The sequence below is a fragment of the Dipodomys merriami genome, unplaced genomic scaffold, assembly GCF_024711535.1.
Source record: "Dipodomys merriami isolate MVZ:Mamm:240054 unplaced genomic scaffold, mDipMer1.0.p SCAF_9, whole genome shotgun sequence".
Lineage (NCBI taxonomy): Eukaryota > Metazoa > Chordata > Mammalia > Rodentia > Heteromyidae > Dipodomys > Dipodomys merriami.
In genome coordinates this window covers 34,820,858-34,844,327 of record NW_027206512.1, presented here as the reverse complement: position 1 = coordinate 34,844,327, position 23,470 = coordinate 34,820,858, and the positions used below count along the sequence as shown (strand labels likewise).

Here is a 23,470-nt window from a genome sequence, read left to right as displayed (position 1 = left end):
AGACGTCAGACCGAGGCCCACCCGGGGCGGGGGGGGGGGAATGCCGCTCACCGGGAGCGCGCGCGTGGCGGCGGCCAGATTTCCTTCGCGCGCTCGCCGGCCGGGGTTTCCACTTTCGAGTCGGTCGCCGCCAGCCGAGTCCGTGATTGCGCTCCCTCCCGACGCATGCGTCGTCAGTGACCCGGGGCTCCGCGGCCGGCCGAACCCGGCGATCGCCCCTCCCCTCACGGCCTTCCCGGGCGCGCCGCGGTGCGCATGCGACTTGCCCCGTTAGGCGGCGCGGACCCGGGCCAGAGGATCCCGGGCGCCCGCGGAGACTCCGCGCCCGCGGGCCATCGTCCGCGCGCTCCGGGGCTTCCGAGGGAGCCTCGACCCGCGTCTGCCCGGAGGAAAGCCGAGGAGGCGCGGCCTGGCCGGGCTGAGGGTGCGACCGCGCCGCGGAGCGGAGACTGTGGGTCCTGGTGACTTGGGCTCCTCACCCGGGATCCCAGGAGCTCCCTGCTGGGCCAGGGGTCCCGAGGCCCGGAAAGGGCGCCTCTCCCCCGCGGAGAGCAAGCACTTGGTCCTGGTCTCCCGGGTGGAGGTTGCGGAGTGCGGGGACGGCCGGCGGAGGCACTTCGATTCTCGGGAGGAGCGCGATCCCGCCGTACTTCCCTCCCGTACCGGAGGACGGGGGCCAGCGCGGCCGCGGCCGCGGGGAGCACGGGCATTCGCTCCTTTGCGTGCTCCCTTACGGCCTTGAATGACAAGCCCGGGGACCCTGTCAAGGAAGATGGGGGTGGCGCGGTGGGGAGGAACCCGAGCTCGTACCAAGCCTGCCCCGACGCCCTGGTTAGCGCGTCTAAACGCCTGGAAAGGAAATCTCTTGTAGTCCCAGTTCCTAGAGGTTTCTGTTTTGATTTGAACTTGTATTTTCTAAAAATACAGTTTGCTCAGGTGGCTCTAAAATCTTCTCCCCCCCCCAAGGCAACTTTAACCTCAGTAAATCCTTCCAAGTCTTGCTGTAATCAGAGAAAAAGGCTAGCTTAACCCTGCATGGTGGTTGCACCCCTGAATCCCAACCCTTGCTGTTCCCCTGAGGATGTTCCCATCGAGTGGGAAAACATAATTTGTTCATTGCCCCGTCATATGGCAGAAGGGATTTTAGTGAACGTTTCCGTGTGTTTCCATTTCCGATTCATATTTGAGTCCGTCTTCGGTCTTAAGCTGCGCTTACCAAAAGGGGTATTATCTCTTTTCCAATTTGAGCCTGAAAGCCATCTTTGCATATATGAATAATGATAAAGTACTATGAAAAAAAATGAACATATTCAAATATGGAGATTCGGTTTACACACTCTGTGATGCCCCCAAACCAGTGTGAAGTAGATTCCTCTGGAATATTCTGTTACACTAATCAGTAAGTTGGATGTGTTTGTTTTATTGCCTAAATTAGAAGTTTTCTTTTACCGCAGTTGAGAGTTCTGATACTGGTAAGGTAGCAAGAGATGAGATGAGAAGTTACTAATACTGATAAAGTAGGTTCTAGCCAACCAAGAGTTTGAATACTTTTCCTAGGATGGAGTTTCTTTAGGGGAGAAGTGACCCGTTCTCATATTCCCAGGCTCAGGAACATATTTTGAGAAATACCTTTGCCCTTTTTATTGGTTCCACTGCCCTTTGAGTCACCGGATAGAACTGTGTTCACCTCTGACTCCTCCCTCTCTCACATTATGTGTTTAATTATTTACCAAGACCTGTTAATATACTTTTTGTTGTCTCATATTCTCTCCAAGAAAAAAAGAATTGGGCATCTGAGTATACTTCTCAAGGGAGGAGCTGGGAGTGTAGCAGAAAGAGGGGGATGAATGACCATATCTCCTGCTGAGAAAAGAACTGTGCAGCAGGAGGCTGTGTCTCATATTAAATATGGATTCTCCAGTTAAAAGAAATTTGTTACTATTCTTCCTCTCAGTCTCCAGTACCAAACGGATGGACTGAGAAAGGAAAGAAAAAGTACCAGTTGAAAACAAACCTCCTTCAAAGCTAGCCTGAGTTACACTGCAAAACCCTGACCAAAAGGAAAAAAAAAAAAAAAAAAAAAGACCTAACAAACCTAAGGAATGCACCTTCCATTTTCAGAGTTCTTGGAGTCACAAGTTCATCCCTAGAATTTTTGGCTTGAGATTAGAGTTTCATACTAGATAGATTGAATAACCTAGAGTGGAAAGAATTGAGGAACACAATCAGACTTGCTGCCTGGTGCATCTCTAAGTTTCATGTGCACACCGATTGCCTAGGATCTCATGAAAATGAAAATTCCAACTCTATGATAGGGCCAGTTATGGTTCTAACAAGATTCCTGAGCATGGGTCTGGTGTGAGGATCACACTTTGACAAACAAGATGCTATAAAATAGAGGAGTTTCAGTAGAGCACAGTAGATTAAAAAATGTAGGAAATATCTATTTTGTAGGTTGAATATCCGCTATTAATAACTCTTAGCTGGGTATGATAGTTCATTCTAATAATCCCAGCACTCTGGGAGACTGATACAGAAGGATATTAAGTTTGAGGCCAGCCTGGGCCAGATAACTGAGACTTTCTCAGACCAACAACAAAATACCTCAAAACTTCTAATCATAAAGTAACAGTTCATTCTTAATAAAGTGGGAATTTTACTTAAGTGAGAATATGTATGCAAGTAGTAGTAACCTGTATTGGTAAGTTTGAGTCCTTTCTAGAAGGATATGCATGTATTGCTGAAGAGTGAAGCTGGAATTACAACCAGTCAGTTATGACATGTTATAATTTTATGTTTTACAAATACTAAAGTCATAAAAACTTAATTGCTCCTTGATAGATCTGAGTTAAGGGGAAAATACTTTCACTTAAGCTAGCCTATTTAACTTGAAAATGATTATGTATGAGGGGATGTCTCACAATTGGTTTCAACTGGCAGGGAAATTGTGTTGATACTTAAGTGAATTAGAAGACACTAACTAACATTACATTGTGCCTTTACAATAAGATAGCTCTTTTGTTTCCACTACTATTGTGTCCTGAATAGGAATTTACCTCCAATATCTTAAGGTCTCTGACATGATTTTACCTTAGCTGACAAAATAATCAATACTTTTATCTATTAAGACACCCTCCTGCCAGTAGGAATAGAAGGCCCTTTCTTTACTCTGTTAGTTAAATTATCTCCATTTTCACCAATTTATTTCTGATATTAGCCATTTAAGCCTGTATAGATGCTCTCACAAATATCATTGAGCATTGCTGATTACAATTATGTATTATGTATTGTCAATAAACACCAAGGAGGAGAATAAAATGTTTCTGGAATTGAAGGTGTTTTGGGGTTTACCAACCTTTCCTCTATAAGTCATGTTCATTATTTTTCCCAAGATACAACATCCTACAGATCTTCTGTAGTGTCCTACTAATGTGTTTCTTCATAAGTTCTGTGATGAATATTAAACAAAGGTTAGTCCCACAATGTATTTTTTTTATCACCTTGCCTTAAGGATTTAGAAATTTGCATAGCATACTGTTCTAATTATCCTATAATTAACTACTTAGTAATTTTGTGACAATAATATAGCTAATTAAAGCAACAATGAATAAGGATATTTCTTTTTTTTTTTTTTTTGTCGGTCATGGGGCTTGAACTCTGGGCCTGGGCGCTGTCCCTCAGCTCTTCAGCTCAAAGCGAGCACTCTACCACTTGAGCTACAGCGCCACTTCCGGTTTTCTGGTGGTTTTATTGGAGATAGGAGTCTCACGGTCTCTCCTGCCCGGGCTGGCTTTGAACCGCGATCCTCAGATCTCAGCCTCCTGAGTAGCTAGGATTACAGGCGTGAGCCACCAGCGCCCGGCAAGGATATTTCTTTAGCACTTTTCAGAATCATTAAGTTGTAATATGCTATTAAGTTGGTTTTTTTAATAAGTAAGGGACTTTAAAGAAAAAGTATATGGTTATAAAAATAAGAACTTACTTGAAGATCCATAAATAATAGACTTAAAATGTGCTGAAATTTCTGAAATTTTTTGAGACTTTTTTATTATTTTCTTTGGAAAGTCGCTTTGGAAGTGAGTAAGCATCACAGGGACTTGTGATATTTGTGTTTTTGTCCAACTTGAGAAAAAGGACACACCACAGAAAAGTATTAAGGAGTAAACAGAAGTTTTAGTTTGTCAAAGACAATGAATTTTCTGATACACCTGGAATTTTTTGAAGTGCTGTAAGAACTACAATTTTAATATAAAATGAAAAATAGATCTATGTATGAACTTTCTGATCTCTATGAACGATAGATTATGAAAGATAAAGTATTCAGCATATGTGCACTTTAACACAATTTATTAAATATTCCTATTTGGTATCATTATCACTGTTCGAACTGTCACCATCATCATAAATAGAAGTGTTTCTAATTGAAGATACCATCATATCTGCAATGCCTTTTTTGGGATTTTCTTCTAAATCAGTCTCTATTGCTCCAACTTCAGCTAGCTTCCACTCAAGTTCTGAAATAAATAACCCATTATTAAACTGGATAAAAAGTTTGGAAAAAAAGAAACATGAAATTACTCATCTGTACTGGTAACTGTAAATCTATAGGTGACTCGAATAAAAATTAATGTCTAAATGAGGATATATTTAAAACCCCATTAACTAAAATATTGTAGGTGAAGGCCTCGCTCAATTTGTAGAATACTTGCCTAACTACATGAGGCTCTGAGTTCAAACTCCACTACTGTCAAAAAATGAAAATAAATGGCTTGCACCTTCATATCAAGAAGAAAAGGGGGGAAAAAACTAAGGAAAGTAGAAAGATATATTGAGAAAACAGCAAAAGCAATAGTCCTGTGCTGTGTTTGAAAAATAAAATGGGAGAAATGCACTTGTTAGGGATATGAGTCTCAAAGAGAATGGAATAAGTGGTAGAAAATGAATACACATGCTATAGACATTCCATCGAGAAGAAAATAAATGAGTAATAAGTCTAGGATTTCATAATGAGACCCATCGGAATTTGGTTTGGATCAGGAGAACAAAGCACAGGGAAATTTAGTTATAAGGAAATGGGTAAAACGAAGTGTGATGGCCCAGATGAGTATGTCTAGGGGTAGGGCTGAAGAGCAGCCAGCTGGCAGCAAGCATTAAAATACACTGAGAAGTTCAACTGGAGAGGTAGGCTGAAAGACTAATTTGTAAACTTATTTTAGACAGGAAACCATTAAAGGTTTTCTGCAAAGGGTGTTAGGATAAGAGTATTATTGCTGGAAACTGATCTGGAGGCAAGGGAAACACTATGGTTTAAGGAAATAAACTTTCTTGATACTCTATACCAGCTATTTTTATAAATAAACCAAAAATAACATCATTACCTTCTAGCTTGAGATTTATCCCTCCACATTCTATAATACCAATGAATTTGCCTTCTATCTGACCATTTTTATAAACAAAAATTGTTGGTAAGCAGTTATCATGGTAGTGTTGAATGCAGCTATTCACGATGGCTTTAACAAATTTAGTTTCTGGAAACTTTTTTGCTAGGAGACTAAGCTGATGGTTAACCAACAAACACATTGGGATGCTGAAAAGAGAAACAATACACATAATATATTTAAGAACAAACTATTCACCTCAATGTAATAAAATGGATAAAAACATCTTTATGACAAAAATATATCTTTAGTTTCTCATAAAACTGTAGCCTTATCTTCCACTGTCAATTTTAGCAAAGCTAAAACTATGTGTAGAGTCCTCGAGTTTTTATTGGAAGTGCCACTATGGCCTGGGAAGGAAATAACTACTGTGAAAGTCTGGCGCCTAATATAGGCAAACTACATACAACTCTGGTCAGTAGGTCATGAGGGTAGGGGAAATACAAAAACAACTGAGGTCCAGACAATGTTTGGCTCTTCTAGTTGAAATAAAGAGGCCCTACTCATTACCATCATGTATTAACTTAACATGATGAGCTCATACCCAAAGCTCCTCAACTCAGACATCTACATAGCTGTCCTCATACAGAATTATCTCATCAGAAATTTAAAATTGTTTGGAAGTCTGATCAAAACTTCCAATTCTTCTGTGATACCTATTTTTAAACTAGCCCCTTACCTCTAATTTATAACAGCCTTACCAAATAGTTTTAGGGCTAATCCTGCCTCCTGTACCTTATTCTCTTCCCTTTCATAGGCACTTTCTTTGTTATTCTGTTTTCTTCTTCTGATTCCCCACCCTGCCTTCTCTTGTTGGTTGTGGGGTATGGGGCCTGAACTCTGGGCCTGGGCATTGTCCCTCAGCTCTTCAGCTCAAGGCTAATGCTCTTGAGCCACAGCGCCACTTCCAGCTTTTTCTGCTTATGTGGTGCTGAGGAATCATACCCAGGACTTCATGCATGCAAGGCAAGCGCTCTACCACTGAGCCACCTTCCCAGCCCCCTCCCCCCTCCCTTCCTCCCCCCTCTCTTGCCCTTTCCCTCTCCCTCTCTCCCTCCTTCCCACCCTCCCTCCCTCTCTCTGTTCAATTCACAAAATCTTAATACCTTACAACTGAGTCCTTTTCTAATAACCATTCTTTCCTCTAGTTACAGCCCTGGTGATAACCTAGCTGTATGTTTTGCTCACTTCCATTCTTGAAATGACCTTCCTGTTTGACCTCTGTGGTAAGACTTACTATTGATTTATCTTTTTTTCGTTTTTCTTTCTGTTGGTCCTGGGGCTTGAACTCAGAGCTTGGGCGCTGTCCTTGAGCTTTTTCTGCTCAAGGCTAGTGCTCTACCACTTTAAGCCACAGCACCACTTCCGGTTTTCTGGTGGTTAATTGGAGATAAGAGTCTCATGGGCTTTGCTGCCCAGCTAGCTTGGAACCACGATCCTCAAATCTCAGCCTCCTGGAAAACTAGGATTAGGCACAAGCCACCAACCAGTGCCTGGCTATTGATTTTCTTTTAACCTTTCTAATTTCCTTCTGTTTTCTCTGCCACAAATACGAATCTCCTTACAGCTATTTTTCTTACTGCAGATACATCCCCCAAAGAACTCTAAACTACCAGTAGCAGATGAATTTCCTCCTCTTTTACCCCTCTAAAAAAAACCTAATTTTTCTCCTATATTTTATTAGGTTGGTTTGTGGGCTAAACTTTTTCTTCTACAGTATCTAATAGTTAATCAATCGAGTCATACTGATTTCATCTCCCTGTTTCATATCTGTTCTCTCTTTTTTGTTTTTTTTTTCTATTGCTGTACTCTTTTTTTATCTGACCTATATTAGATTACCCTAATCTGATGTATTTTCTTCCTTTTTTTTTTTTTTGTGGTGCTAAGGATCAACTCCAGGAATTTGCACATGTTAAAACAAGACAATCCCTCCCAATGCCAAATTTTATTTCTTATCATCAAAAAAAAAAAAAAAACTAGCCAGGTGTCAGAGGCTTATAGCTACAGAATGAGGGTCATGGCTCAAAACCAGCACAGGCAGGAAAGCCTGTGAGACTCCTGTCTCTAATTAGCCACCACAAAAGCCAGAAGTTGAGCTGTGACATAAGTGATAGAATGCTAACATTGAGTATAAATGCTCAGGGACTTAGGCCCTGAGTTCAAGCCCCAGGGTCAGCACAAAAAAGGAAGAAAAGAAAACCATTCTGGAAGTTCTCAATGAAATTTGACTGCAAAACTGATGAATTAGTAAATCTTAGTGCTAAAATTTGCATAAATTGCTCTGAATTTCTCAAACAACCTGAAGAGAGATTAATGAGACAAGGACTTGTGGCAACAAGGCTGCTGTCATAGTTTCTGTCCATGGTCTGCAGCTCTGAGGAACTGTCCAGAGGGACAATTTGAATAAACTTGGGGGAAAAGTCTACTTCTCAGTTACTTCTGTACTAGGTCAGTGAAATGTGAAATGTTTGACTAATTGTAATTAGTAAACTGGGCACTTTAAAATTAACTGTTGGGGGAATGTGCAGGGAATTTCCTACTAATGGAACCTAAAGAGACATTAAGTAGCTATAGGTACTGCCTGATCCTTGATTGACTATTCAAAGTATGTGTATTTTATTGCCTGGTGCTAGTGGCTCACACCTGTGATCCTAGCTACACAATACAGAAAGTCTGAAGCTTATCTCCAATTAATTGCCAAAAAGTTGGAAGTGGAGCTTTGACTCAAGTGGTAGAATACCAGCCTTGAGCAAAAAAAGTTAAGGGACAGAGCTCAGGCCCTGAGTTTAAGCCTTACCCACAACAAACAAACAAAATATATGTATTTATTAAATCTGGAGATACTTGGGAAAACTTGAGTGAGGAATAGGTATTAGAAATTGTTAGGAATTACTGTTAACTTTGTTAGATGAGGAAATGCTACTGCAGTTAGGTAGAAGAACATCTTGAAGGGGAATATGCCATCCCTAAATATGCCACTCTGACACAAGGTCTACTGTGAGTTGGAAGCAACTAAGAACAAACACAAAAGACAACCTTTCTGCCTTCCATCTCCATAGCAAGAATGGCAGAATGACTTAAAGTCACTCAACTCAGCCCAGAGAAATACCAGAGGAGAAAAAATAGTATTAGAGAGAGAGAGAGAGAGAGAGAGAGAGAGAGAGAGAGAGAGAGAGCAACCTTCCTAAAACAACCTTTATGTCCCACTCATTTACTTATAAATTTACCTTTCCATAGTTAGCCAGCCCCAAAAGCGCACTCTCTTTTGTCTTGTCTAAAATGTTAGATGTCTAAAAATGGTAAGATACTACATAAGCCCATTTTCACATCTCTTCCACATACATCTCACCAAGTTCTTCCCATTAATAGACTTGTGTTTGTTTTGTTCATCAATCTCTCTTTTCTCAGTCAGACAGGTATAGAAAACTTTTACCTAAGAGTCTTTGTCCCTATGTTTTTAAAATGTAGACTGAAGTACTTAGTATGTATGCTTAGTAGTTAATTATCATACTGGTGTATAATTTACTTTGAAATCATTCTGAAAATGCAAAAACACATCCATACACAGAAACAATGACAGTACACAGTGCAAAATGTTTACTGTTGAATCTACATGATGGATATTTAGGATGCTTGTCTTCCTGTTCTATTTTTCTATAAATTTCAAATTTTTCCTAATAAAAGATTTTACCCAACTATCAGAGTGATTATTTTTCTAATTTAATGTGATAAGCTCTTCAAATGACAAATGAATATATAATTTAATCTAAAGCCAATGACTAAGTAAAACTATAGATTTGGTTATATGTAAGACCCATAAATAATACAATAGCATACTATTTTCTTAAATACTCTGTTATATGTAGAATAGAACCTTAAAGCCAAAAAAGATTGTTTAAAACATTAGTACATTAATATTTTTTCCTAATAAGTTCTTTTTTAATTTTAGGCTACTTTACACTATTCTATATTAATATATCAATTTTGGACATTATGTGCCATTTCTTGAAAAAGATAAGAAGAATCGGGCTTTCTCACTCACACTTTGTATCAGTGAACAGAAAGTTGCCTTCATGGTTCATTTACTTGTCCATATTTCTTATATACGTATTTCGTATTCAAATTACTTTCATAATAAAATATTGCATTAATATTTTTAAACACTCTGGTAATTACCTTGATCGGTATAGGTGAATTATAACCCATAAATCTTTTTCTGCATTTGTGACTTCATTCACATATTGATTTCCAGAAATTTCTCTTAATTCCCCAAACTTTTGTTTTTTCTTAAGTGCATTCCATTCCTGTAAACGCTTTTTTCTAATTTAAAAAAAAGATACATTAAAAATGTTATTTTCATAAGATCATTGAGAATACAGTAAGAGTTTGGAACAATAATTAATGTCCTTATACATTAAACAACTTAAATGAAAAGATAATCATTAATGAGATAACCAAGTCATTTTACTTTTTAATGTAATCTTTATGGTATCATGGGTATAGCAAAGTAAAAGAAATTTGCTTTGACTTTTATGTAAGACTTAGGTTATTTAGACATTGGGCTGACAAAGCATCATGCACAGTTAAAACCTCGGGAGAGAATATGTAGTAATAATAACTAACTATTGAGCACCTGTTACATTGCTACTATTTTGATCATACAGAGGAGTTTCACTGTCATATTTCTATATATGCACATAATGTACTTTGATCAAATTCACCAACTTAAATTCACCCAATCAATTAGTCTTTGACTATCCTCCTTCCCTGCTTCTAAACAATTTAAAGAGGTTGCATTTTTCTACATTTATGCATATATAAAGTATGCTAATAATATTTATATGACCCCCCATTACCTCTCCTTTCACCTTCCCCTTTCTGGTGGTACCCTTCCCCAAAGACTCCTCCCTATTTTACACAGTGTCATCTTAAAAAAAAAAAAAAAAGAGCTGGAGATTCTACATACATATGTGAGAGAATATGTGGCATTTGTCTTTCTCAGTCTGACTTTATTTCCTTTAACATAATGATCTCCAGTTCCATCCATTTTTTGCTGGATGGCAAGTTCATTTTTCTTTATGGGTAAATAATACTCCATTGTGAATATATATCATATACATAAGTTTTTAAATCCATTCATCAGTTGAGCTAATGAAGCAGATTACTTTGGCTACTATGAATAGCACTGCATAAACATAGGTATGTAAGTATCACTAGTATATGCAGACTTAGACTCATTACATATATGAACAAGAGTGGTATAATAGCAGAATCATATAATAGTTCTATTTTTAGTTTTCTTTTTTCTTTTTTTGGCCAGTACTGGGTCTTGGACTCAGAGTCTGGGCACTGTCCCTGAGCTTCTTTTGCTCAAGGCTAACACTCTACCACTTGAGCCACAGTGCCATTTCTAGCTTTTTCTGTTTATGTGGTACTGAGGAATCAAACCCATGGCTTCATGCATGCTAGGTGAGCACTCTACCACTAAGCTACATTCCCAACCCTATTTTTAGTTTTTTAAGGAATCACATTGGAGATGCTTTTTGCCTTCTTATGTCTATTCCTAAGTTTTTACATTTATGCTTAAGCCTGTTATGAATAGGATTTTTCCTGATTTCTTTCTCAGCCTATTTGTTTTTGAAAAAACTGATTTTTGTTTTGCATGTTGATTTTGTATGCTACTCCTTTGCTGAACACATTTATCAGATCTAAGAGGTTTTTAGTGGAATCTTTATTGTCTTTTAAGTGCAGGATCATATTTGCAGGTAGAGATAATTTGACTTCTTCTTGTTCTATTTGCATTCCTTTTATCTTACCTTGTTGCTGAGGTTAAGAATTCTAGCACTACATTGAATAAGAATGGAGAGAGTGAATATCCTTGTTTTTTGTTCCTAACTTTAAAGGAAATGATTTGTTTTTCCCCATTAAAAAGAATGATGTTGGATATAGCTTTATTGTATATAGCTTTTATTATGTTAAGGTCATTATTTCTGTTCCTGATTTCTTCTACGCTTTTATCTCAGAGTTGAATTTTGTCAAAGACTTTTATTTCCTGCATCTACAGGATGAATATGTGATTGGGGCCTTTATTCTATTGTGTTCTGTATTGCATTTATTGATTTACATATGATGAAACGTCTAGTACCTTGGAAGGAAACCAACTGGATCATAGGATCAGGGTGTATAATCCTTTGAATATGTTGTTGAATTATTTGCAGGTATTTTATTAAGAATTTTTACATCTATGATGATCAAGGAAATAGGTCTATACTTTGTTGTTGTTGTTATGTCCTCACCAAATTTTGGTATTAGGGTAGTACTAGCTTCATAGAATGGTTCAGTAGCATCGTTTTCCTTTCTCTTTTATAGAAAAGTGTGAGGATGATTTGTGTTAGTTCTTTAAAGGTCTAGTATTAGTGAATCTATGATCCTGTCTTAGGCTTTTCTGTTGGAAGTCTATTACTGCTTCAATTTTGTTCCTTTGTTTAGGTCTTTTTAGGTAGTTTAGATCTTCTTTGCTCAACTTTCTTTTTTTTTTTGGCGGGGGGGGGGGGGGGTGGGCTGGGGTGGGGGTGGAGGCCTTGAACTCAGGGCGTAGGCCCTCTCTCTGAGCCTCTTTGTGCTCAAGACAAGACTATATACCACTTGAGCCACAGGGCCACTTCTGTTTTTTGAGTAGTTAATTAGAGATAAGAGTCTCCTGTGGACTATTTTTCTGCCCAGGCTGGCTTTGAACCACTATACTCAGATCTCAGCTTCCTGAGTAGCTATTGGCTACTCAGCTATTTTCAGTTGTAATGTTTCCTCTGGGCCTGGGTGCTGTCCCTGAGCTCTACCATTTGAGCCACAGTACCACTTCCAGTTTTGGTAGTTAATTGGAAATAAGAGTCTCACAGACTTTCCTGCCTGAGCTGGCTTTGAACTGCATCCTATCTCAGCTTCCTGAGTAGCTAGGATTACAGGTGTGAGCCACCTGGGCTCAGCTTGGCTCAATTTTTTTTTTTTTTTTTTTTTTTTTTTTGTCGGTTGTGGGGCCTGAACTCTGGGCCTGGGCCCTGTCCCTCAGCTCTTCGGTTCAAGGTGAGCGCTTTACCACTTGAGCCACAGAGCCACTTCTGGCTTTTTCTGCTTATGTGGTTCTGAGGAATCAAACCCAGGGCTTCATGCATGCAAGGCAAGCACTCTACCACTGAACCACCTTCCCAGCCCTTGGCTCAACTTTTTTTTTTTTTTGGGTCCGGTCATGGGGCCTGAACTCTGGGCCTGGGCGCTGTCCCTCAGCTCTTCAGCTCAAGGCTAGCACTCTACCACTTGAGCCACAGTGCCACTTCTGGCTTTTTTTTTTTTTCTGCTTATGTGGTGCTGAGGAATCAAACCCAGGGCCTCATGCATGCAAGGCAAGAACTCTACCATTGAGCCATCTTCCCAGCCCCTTGGCTCAACTTTTATAGGTCATATACATGTAGAAATTTATCTATTCTAGAATTTCTAGTGTATTTGAATATAAGTCTCCAAAGTATTCCCCAATGATTGGAATTTCATTGGCATTTGCAGTAATAGTCTCTCTGTAATCTTATTGAGTCTTTCTTTTCATTAGTTTGGCTAAGGGTATGTCAATTTCATTTTCTTTTCAAATAGCTGGCTTTTGTTTTCATTGATATTTTTATTATTCTTTTAGTGTTCATTTAATTAATTTCTACCTCAATTTCTTTCTACCTACTGCTTTTGGGTTTGGCTCATTCTTATATAGTAAGAGCTTGGGTGAATTATTAGGTTATTTATTTGAGATCATTTTCTTTTCTTTTCTTTTCTTTTTTTGGTCAGTTGTGGGGCTTGAACTCTGGGCTTGGGCGCTGTCCCTGTGCTCTTCAGCTCAAGGTGAACATTCTACTGCTTGAGCCACAGCGCCACTTCCTCATTCTGATTTTTTAATGTAGGCACTTACAGTTATAAACTTTCTAAGTTCTAAAGAAAAGGTCTATAAAGAGCAATTAAATGCTTTTTTGTGATTTTAACCTATGGGCTACTTCTTTAGGCTAAGTAGCCCAGAGCCTACTCTACCTTGCATAGTCCTACCATAATAAAGGCTTATACTCATGATTTCCTCTTATTCCTTCTGATGCCTCAACAGTTCCTGTGTGGCCCTGTGTATGTGGCAAGATGAGGCTCCTCCTCTTGGGAACTGTGAGTAACAAACTCACAGTTTGCAATGGCAATCATATCTCACTCATAGTTGAATAAAAACAAAATCCTGGATATATTTTAAAACCCTCTGACATTGCCAGGTGCTAGTGGCTCATGACTGTAATCCTAGCTACTTAAGAGTTTGAGTTCTCGGGCTGGGAAGATGGCTCAGTGGTAGAGCGCTTGCCTTGCATGCTTGAGGCCCTGGGTCCGATTCCTCAGCACCACACAAGCAGAAAAAAAAAAGCCAGAAGTGGCACTGTGGCTCAAGTGGTAGAGCGCTAGCCTTGAGCTGAAGAGCTGAGGGACAGCGCCCAGGCCCAGAGTTCAGGCCCCACAACCAGTCCCCCCGCAACCCCCCAAAAAAGAGTCTGAGTTCTAAGGATTAAAGTTTGAATCCAGCCAGGGCAGGAAAGTCCATGAGACTCTTATCACTAATAAACTACCAAAAAAGCTAGAAGTGAGCTGTGGTTCAAGTGGTAGCACACTAGCCTTAAGAAAAAGAATCTCGATTATAGCCATTCTAACTGAGGTGAGGTGGTAGGTATCTCAATGTTGTTTTGATTTGCATTTCTTTTATGGCTTGAGAGGTTGAGCATTTCTTCATGTGTCTATTGGCCATCCTTCTTTCCTCTTCAGAGAACTTTCTCTTTAAGTCTTTAGCCCACTTACTTATTGGGCATTTGTTTCTTTGAAGATTTGTTTTTGGGGGGATTTAATTTTTTAAGTTCCAGGTATATTTTAGATATGAGACTCTTGTCTGTTGTATGGCTAGTGAAGATCTCCCAATCTGTGGGCTATAATCAAGAACTCTAATAACAACAGATGCTGGAGGGGATGCAGACAGAAGGGAACCTTACTGCATTGTTGGTGGGAGTGTAAACTTCTTCAACCACTTTGGAAAGCAGTATGGAGGTTTCTCAAAAGACTCCACATAGAGCTTCCCTATGACCCAGCAATCCCACTTTTGGGCATTTACCCAAATGATCACACAAACAAGACTACATTAAAGCTACCAGCACGACTATGTTTATTGCAACATTATTTACCATAGCTAAGATATGGAACCAACCCAGATGCCCCTCAGTAGATGAGTGGATCAAGAAAATGTGGTATATATCAATGGAATTCTATGCCTCCATCAGAAAGAATGACATTGCCCCATTTGTTAGGAAATGGAAAGACTTGGAAAAAATTATATTAAGTAAAGTAAGCCAGGCCCAAAGAAACATAGGTCCCATGGTTTATTTGCAATAACTAGTATATGTCTGAGTCAAACAGAAAAGGTCAGATAAGTTGATATTAGTGGAATGAACCCCAAGATAAGTATTCAAATGTTTTTTTCCTTTCATGCAATTGTTTCTATCATATTTATAAGATGATTTCTATGCTGCTTTGTATGTCCCTCCCCGGTAGAGAGAGGAGAGGAGTATGGGAAGGGATGGGAAGAGGAAACAACGAGGAGGCAACAATGTTTGATAAGAAATGTACTCGTTATCTTGCCATGTAATTGTAACTTCTCTGTAGGTATTTTCACAATTAAAAAAAAATCCAAAAAAAGAAAAAGAATCTCATAGACAGCACCCAGGTCCTGAATTCAAGACGTAGGCCCAGCACAAAAACAATAAACAAAACAAACTCTCTGACCTTGTTTTACGTGTTGGAAACATGCCATATTAGAAACACCTCTCTTTATGTGACAATTGATTCACATAAAATAGAGCCTAAAGAGAACACTGAGAAAAAATACAGGGTAGGCTTTCTCAGAGTTTTCAAACTGAGGGCCTTCAGTATTTTTTCCCTACCTTGTACTGCATATTTACAGTTACTATCCTTAATTTTCCTCAATTTGATTGATTAGGTTGCCCTAGGTTACCATTACTCAGAAACATCAAGATATTCTTGTTCCAAAGATGACAACATGCCCTACTTAATGGTGTAACCATCAACTACTTCTCTTGCTCCTCCCATCACCTCCTTCTCCTCATTTCTCTTTGTCATTTCATTGGAATTGGGCAGGGGACAGATATAAACACATGGGTTCATTTTGCCAGCAGGAAGTCACCATAGTGTTCACAAGCCTCTATTTTTTACCAAACAATCACTATCAGTTAAGATTCAATGGCATAAACACATAGCCTTCTGTCTATTTTTTAAGTAGAAAAGAGCTTAATATGGGAATTAAGTGCTTTGCAGATTCAAAGGACAGACAGGAATAGGCTCTAGGCTGGGCAACTAGGAATTACTTCCAAGCCATCATTGCAAAACTGGTCGGCCCAGGCCTCATTTGCTGCAATGCAGAAACTGGGGAATCTGGAATTGCTCGGCTACTTGTTCGCCCAAGTATTAAATTACTATGACACTGAGAAAGTCACAGGAACAAATGTTGGTTCTAGAAACTTATCTCCCTAGCAACAATCCAAGGATAAAAGACTTCTGCCAGAACAATGTCTCAAAAACCATGAAGCAAATTCTAGACTAATACCACCTAAATGGTTGCTTTGTGTTACTACTTCTTTCTCCACTTAACTCAGTGCTAAATTAAATATCCTGTGAATGTTCAACAGAATCCAAAACATGGTCCTTGCTTCAATATAGTTTAAATGATAAAGGTCCTGAATTTCTGCTCAAGGTTGGTATGCTACTACTTGACCCACAGCTCCACTAGGACCAGCTTTTTAGCTTCAGCAGTATTGTGCCACACCAGGAGGAAGAGGAACATAGGTCAAGGAAGTCAATTTAGTATATTCATCGCAAAATATAGACTGTAAATATGTTTATGGCTACATTGATTTTTCTACGTCATTTAGCTATAAGAGCTACTGGCTTGATTCATTTGCTATTCCATAGCAAATGATCAACACGAAAAGAATTTGGGTTTTGGGTTTTCTTTTCTTTTTTTTTTTTTTGATCAGTTGTGGGTCTTGAACTCTGGGCCTGGGTACTGTCCCTTAGCAATTCAGTTCAAGGTGAGCACTTTACTACTTGAGCCACAGAGCCACTTCTGCTTTTTCTGGTGGTTAATTGGAGATAAAAATCTCATAGACTTTCCTGCCTGGGCTGGCTTTGAACCACGATCCTTCAGATCTCAGCCTCCTGAGTAGCTAGGATTACAGGCGTGAGCCACCAGCACCCAGTTTGGGTTTTCTTTAATATTACTTTTTGTTTATCTAGTCCTGAGCTTGGTCAGGACCTAGAGTGTGATTATAACTTCCTTTAACTGAGGCTCACAGAAGAACACATGTGCCACAACTTCCTTTGCAGAGGATTATAGGAGTAAATTACAGGCAAAGGAAGAGATATAAAAGTGATTCATCCATTTTGATGGCTCCTTCCTAAAAAGTCCTGCGTAATCCTCTATATCCCAGAGTCACATAACCAGAAGTAAAGGGTTCTAAAATAATGAAATCTCTAATGAGAAGTACTCAGGCCATAGCCATTGCCTGAAAAATAAAACTGTAGTGTGTGGATCAAAAAGTTGAGAAATTACTTAAAGAAAATATTGTAAAAGTTAAAAAGCATATTAATCACTTCCAGGATTTGGTATCCAAGAATCTACTTAAAAAAATACATCTTTAGTGACTGTTTCTTTTCTTGTTTTCAAAGTTCAACCATATTGTAGAACATAGTCATAGTACATCATGTTCTTTTATAGCCAAGTAATATTCCACAGAATATGTATGGCATTTATTAGTTATTTATCAGTTGATGGACATTCACTTTATACTATTCATTTTCTACTTTTCACTTTATACTCCTAGATGGACTTTGTGCTTTCTTGCTATTGTAAATAATGTTGCCATGAAACTTCCTATACACCCTTTGTATTTTTAAACCTCATGGGTACATAAGAATAGAATTGCTGGATCATATAATAACTGCATCTTGAGGATCTTCCAGAATGTCTGTTCAAGCTGTACAATTTTGCGTTCTCACTAGCTATTACAAGAGTTCTAATTTCTCCATCTTCTCATAACTATGTTTGTCTGTCTTTTGAATTATTACTCCAGTGGGTATGAAGTGATCTCTCAGGGTCTTCCCTAACTGTGTTTATTAATGTCAGAATGGAATTGAATTTCAAGATAGCAATCTCATATCTAGAAAACTGAAAATTTGTGGGATAAAAAAAATGGTACAAGTAAAAATATACTACTGGAACTAAAAACTGATATGAAAATATTCTGGAATGTCACAGATGTGAGCAAACAAAAGAAAGAATCAGCATACTTGAAAATAGGATTTTTCCAAATATATAAGTCTGGGATAACAGAAGAAAAATGAAGAGCTGGGTGCTGGTGGCTCACACCTGTAATTAATTGTATTTGGGAGGCTGAGATCATAGGATCTTGGTTCAAAGCCAGCCCAAACAGGAAAATCCATAGACTCTTATCTCCAATTAATCACCAAAAAGCTAGAAGTGAAGCTGTGGCTCAAGTAGTAGCCTTCATCAAAAAAGCTAAGAGACAGTGGCCAATCCTAGTTCAAGCCCAAGTACCAACACACACACACACACACACACACACACACACACACACACACACACACACACACACACACACACACACACACACACACACACACACACACACACACTGAAAGCAAATGAAGAAAAGTGAACAGAGCCTGAAGGACCTATGGGATACTATTAAGCAGGTAAACACACTCATCGTGGTAACCCCAGAAGCAGAGGGGAGGGCAAGAAAGAATATTTTCAGAACTAATATCCTGATAACTTGCCATAGTTGATTAAAGACATGAATCAAAAATCCAAGAAGGATAAATTCAATAATACCTACATTGTGTTATATCATAAATGGTGAAAAAGCAAAAAGAGAAGCAAGTCATTACATATAAGAGATCCTTAATAAGATTACCACTCAATTTCTTACTCAGCAATTCATAAGTAACAAAGCACTGTACCTGTATATTTCAATAGCTCTCATATCTTCTTCATCAAAATCATCTTCAGCTTCTTTCAACTCTGAAAGTGTCATCTTTTCATATGGTTTAACTGAAACAACACAAATTGTAGTCAAATTGTTTACAACTATTTTTACTCTCCAAAGTATAAAGAAAAAATACTTAATGATAGCCAGAATATTTTAAAACAAACCTGTAGCAGTCAACCACAAAATAATTTACATATTATAGAAACTACAACATTAAGGTTTAATTACTCTCTCAAAGTTCACAAGCCTGACAGATTACAGGTGGAATGCAAAAATCAATCAGACCCCATTAGTACCTAGAAATCTTGACCAATCATACACACTATATAGAATTTTTTTTAAAAAAAAGACAATTACAGGCTGGGCATCAGTGGCTGATGCCTGTAATCCTAGCTACTCAGGAGTCTGAGATCTGAGGATCAAGGTTCAAAGCCAGCTTGGGCAGGAAAGTCCATGAGACTCACTTCCAATTAACTTCCAGAAAACCAGAAGTGGCACTGTGAGTCAAGTGGTAGAGTGCTAGCCTTGAGCTGAAGAACTGAGCAACAGCGCCCAGGCCCAGAGTTCAAGAAAAAGAAAAAAGAAAAGAAAAGACAATTACAGGTAGAGAGATATGGTGGAAGAAGAAAATTTACTAATTTACAAGCATAATATTTCAGCTCCTTTATTAATATATGATTTCAACATGTAATTAGCCATTTTAAGCTAATTTTGAAGGTAGAGGTAAGATTTATATTAAATAATTTTGAATGCCTCTTTCATAGTACATGCTACCTTAATAGTATTGTCACCTTCATCCAGCCCCACAAATACATAAATATACCCATTGCTTCTTTTTGTAAACGTAAAACCATTTCTTCAATTTCATCTTTTGGTTCTTCTTTTGGAGGAAGAATGCCAAAATCTCTTAGAATCTCATTCCATTCTGTATCTTCATTTGGATCCTGCACAAAGAGAAAACAAACCTATTGGCATATCTGTGCACGTTAATGTGTATTTATATAATTGCATTTCAGTATACAGTTGTTCATTAACTGTGTTTTAAGAATAAAATGGTGACACACTTCCCAGCACTAGTGGGATTACCTACTTTGAGAAAGAAGACACATCTTCTGCCCTTGATGTCACACTGAGAAATTTAATAAAAAATAAATCTAGAACATACTTAACAAATATCAAGAAGTTTATAAGTCATATGGTTTGATGATCTTGGGACTATGTTTAGCTATATAGATTCACAGGACTTTCACTCAGGGAGTAAGTCTTAGAAGAGCCTAGTAGTATTTCTACTCTTCATTTTGCTGTCCTAACCATAACTTCCTTTCTCTGAAGGTTAGCCTTAAGAATAGTCATTATCTTTTCTTTATAGTTTTCCCACAAGTTACTGACCATCTTTTAACTAATGTTTCTCTAGCCTGCTGTCTATTCTCTGATGCTTTCAGGGAAAGATAGAACTTAATTATATGAGAGAAATCTGTGGCAAAGTCTGCTAGTTTTCTTTATGTAATTGGGGGTTACTTTTGATTGAATTCCTCCTGCTTGATAGAAATACCTGAAGATCTGAGATAAAGATATCTTTCTCCACAAGGGATTTCTGCTTATTTCTTCCAGGTACTGGAGCACTATAGAATATAATTTATATCCAATTCAGTGTGAAGTTTGCTAGACCTTCCAACAATGAGAAGTTGTCGGTTGTACAATCCTATGAAAGCTGTCTTGAGCCAAAAGTTTTTGGGGTCAGGTTTTATTCCTGTCCACTAAGCAGTGAGACAACCTTCCCTGAATTCTATCTATGGTCACTTTTTTCCTGTTTAAACATTCTTTCTTGATATTCCTTGGGAACAATGGAACAAATTGTAGTCAAAACTCTGTATTCTACTGTTCTTTGTTTTTATAATAGCTATGGAATTTTACTTAAAAATCCATTCCTCAAGGGCTGGGAAGGTGGCTCAGTGGTAGAGTGCTTGCCTTGCATGCATGAGGCCCTAGGTTTGATTCCTCAGCACCACATAAGCAGAAAAAGCCGGAAGTGGCTCTGTGGCTCAAATGGTAGAGTCCTAGCCTTGAGCTGAAGAGCTGAGGGACAGTGCCCAGGCCCAGAGTTCAGAGCCCACAACTGACCAAAAAAAAAAAAAATCCATTCCTCAAATGATCATGGCATTTTACATGTCATAGCTTTATTTCATTATTCCCTCTCTGTCAACTCTTTGGACAGGATCATATCTAAAATACAAGAACTGTGTAACAGGCTGTTGAGTATGTCAATTAACAAACCAAGGCAGAAAGAAAGGTTAGTGTGATGTTGCCTTCACTCTCAATTACATTTCTGCCGAACTCTTCACAAGCAGATACAAACCAGGACAAAGCTGTAGAATTTTATACACTGTTTAAAATATGCTTGCAAGGAGTCTATTATTAACATGAAAAGATTACCACCATAGTGGTAAATAATTTGTTTAAAATATCCTATTAAATTGTATTGTATACACAACTATGAGAATTAAGTATGAAAAAAAAATCCCAGTTCTTTTGATTTGGAAGAGCAGAAGGGCAAAAGCTGTTTCCGTAAATTACAAAGTGAGAATTTTATTCTGCTTAAAACAAAAGAACAGATGATGAGAGAAGAGAAGTGAATGAAGACAAAGGTTCTGCTCAAGGAGGATGCTTTAGAGCCAGGAGAACAATAAACAGGGTATCTAACAGTTTTTGTGCTAAGGCAGGCAGGAAGGACTCCAGGGAGAGCTGGTCCTTCTAAGTCACACTCAACGCTTTAGGGGATCATCATGAAAGAGGGCACTGAAATAAAATTATGCTTTCTCAAGTTGGAAATAGTATAGCTGTAGGATTTCGAGGATTCAGATGTGAAAGGCAATTCTAAACAACACAGAAAGTTTCCTCCAATGACAAACGGGAAGTCTTGAAAATGGAAGAAATGACATTCTCTTAGGGCTATAACCCCAAAATATCCAGAGATACATGCAAAACTCACCAAGAACAAGTGTTAGTCCCCTCCCCTCGCCCCTGTAACACTATAGGCTGCCCCTTCCATGTATGTGGACTCCTCACCTGCATGATGTTCTGACAAGCCCCTCACTGGGGACTGGGGACCTAGACCTGAAGCCCCGCCCCCCAAGAATGGGGGACAACCAGCTCCAGGCCCAGCGGTTTCCAACGCCCAGCAGGAGGGCAATTAGAACAAGGATTTCGCACCACGTGCTCTGAGGACTCCCGTTGCCAGGCAACACAGAGGCGTGGCTTTGGCTACGGAAGCAGTAGCTGCTGGACCATCTTGGTAGAGCATCTCCCCTCCTGTTGGCTGGGTAGGGCTGGTGCTGGACCTGTCTTCGTGGAAATAACAAACTCCTGGAGTGGAGAAGCTTTCAAAGGAGCTCTTAATCAGAAACCCATAACCTGTGTTTAGAGAGATTTAAGAAATACCTAACCCTCAGTGGACAAATCATTTCTAGAGTTAACTATGGAGAGCTTTCATCAGATTTTTCAAGTGAGATGTGAATATATATGCAGACATCATCTTGGCCTCAGGAGGTGGAGGCTCTGTTGAGAAATCTAGACTCTTGTCAGCCTTGCTGTTTAACAGAAGGGAGCTATTTATTAGGAACTTGGAGAAAACACGTGGTGTCATTTATATAATCCCAAGAATATACTCAACAAGATTTAGGAAACAAAAACAAAAAAGTTTTTTATTACACAACTCGAAACGTGGTCGGCAGTGCCAACTTCATCTATAGTGCTCAATTAGTCCTTAAGACAGATTCTATGTTGCTAGTAGTTAACATATTCGTTTGGGTTTGTGTCTGAGAGGATAATTTTTTTAAATTTATTTTTTATTGTGAAAATACTGTACAGAGGGGTTACAATTACATGGGCAAGATAATGAATACATTTCTTTTCAAGCATTGTAGCCTCCTCCTTTGTTTCCCCTTCTTATCCTATCCTCCCCCCACCCCTCTCACCCAACCCTCCTCCCCGCTCCCCACCAAAGTTGTAAAGTTCGTTTTCTACATAAGGACTTGTAGGTCTCATTGTTGCAATGGGTCCACCTGTATCCCTATTTAAACGATTTGTTTTTTCCCTTCCCCTCCACAAATTATACCAACATCAAATACAGTGAAAGCAGGGGTTATACTGTGGGGGAGGAACATACAAAGCAACAAAGAAATAATGTTATAAATGTATTAGAAACAATCGCATGAAAGAAAAAAACATTTGAATATATGTCTTAGGGTTCATTTCCCTAACATCAACTTAACTGACCTGTTCTGCTTGACTCAGACATATACTAGTTATTGCAAATAAGGGAAACCATGAGACCTATGTTTCTTTGGGCCTGGCTTACTTCACTTAATATAATTTTTTCCAAGTCTTTACATTTCCTAACAATGTCATTCTTTCTGATGGAGGCATAGAATTCCATTGTGTATATATACCACATTTTCTTGATCCACTCATCTACTGAGGGGCATCGGGGTTGGTTCCATATCTTAGCTATGGTAAATAATGCTGCAATAAACATAGTCGTGCTGGTAGCTTTGATGTGGTCTTGTTTGTGAACATTTGGGTAATTGCCCAAAAGTGGGACTGCTGGGTCATAGGGGAGCTCTATGTGGAGTCTTTTGAGAAACCTCCATACTACTTTCAAAGTGGTTGAAGAAGTTTACACTCCCACCAACAATGCAATAAGGTTACCTTCTGTCCACATCCCCTCCAGCATCTTTGTTATTAGAGTTCTTGATTATACCCATTCTAACTGGGGTGAGGTGGTATCTCAATGTTGTTTTGATTTGCATTTCTTTTATGGCTAGGGAGGTTGAGCATTTCTTCATGTGTCTGTTGGCCATCCTTCTTTCCTCTTCAGAGAAGTTTCTCTTTAAGACTTTA

General features: G+C 38.9%; 2 protein-coding genes across 5 annotated transcripts in view; both read right to left on the bottom strand.

The window, feature by feature from the left end:
• Positions 1-149, bottom strand: part of Clock (clock circadian regulator) — a 77,614-nt gene extending 77,465 nt beyond the window's left edge. For both annotated transcript variants that reach the window (XM_070012664.1, XM_070012668.1), the window contains exon 1: positions 52-149. The gene's annotated coding sequence lies outside the window, so the exon portion shown is untranslated. The remainder of the gene's footprint in view (positions 1-51) is intronic.
• A 4,181-nt stretch (positions 150-4,330) lies between these two features.
• Pdcl2 (phosducin like 2) lies at positions 4,331-21,738 on the bottom strand. Of its 3 annotated transcripts, none has more exons than XM_070013201.1 (6): positions 21,638-21,738; positions 19,395-19,515; positions 18,543-18,633; positions 9,615-9,758; positions 5,379-5,587; positions 4,331-4,514 (listed from the first exon to the last, which is right to left on the bottom strand). In XM_070013201.1, the coding sequence occupies exons 1-6, from the start codon at positions 21,641-21,643 to the stop codon at positions 4,360-4,362; spliced, it is 726 nt and encodes a 241-aa protein (XP_069869302.1). In that variant the 5' UTR covers positions 21,644-21,738; the 3' UTR covers positions 4,331-4,359. The 3 variants fall into 3 exon arrangements, with proteins under 3 accessions (XP_069869302.1, XP_069869304.1, XP_069869303.1); XM_070013203.1 differs by lacking the exon at positions 21,638-21,738 and adding an exon at positions 20,124-20,200; XM_070013202.1 differs by lacking the exon at positions 21,638-21,738 and having other exon boundaries at positions 19,346-19,480.
• Positions 21,739-23,470: the final 1,732 nt, after the last annotated feature.

Excerpts from the sequence above, each read along its gene's own strand:
- Pdcl2 (XM_070013201.1), bottom strand. Across the intron at positions 18,634-19,394 it reads TTTACAAAAAGAAGCAATGG|TTAAACCATATGAAAAGATG; the intron begins GTATATTTATGT and ends GTGTTGTTTCAG. Across the intron at positions 5,588-9,614 it reads ATTCACCTATACCGATCAAG|CATCCCAATGTGTTTGTTGG; the intron begins GTAATTACCAGA and ends TTCTCTTTTCAG.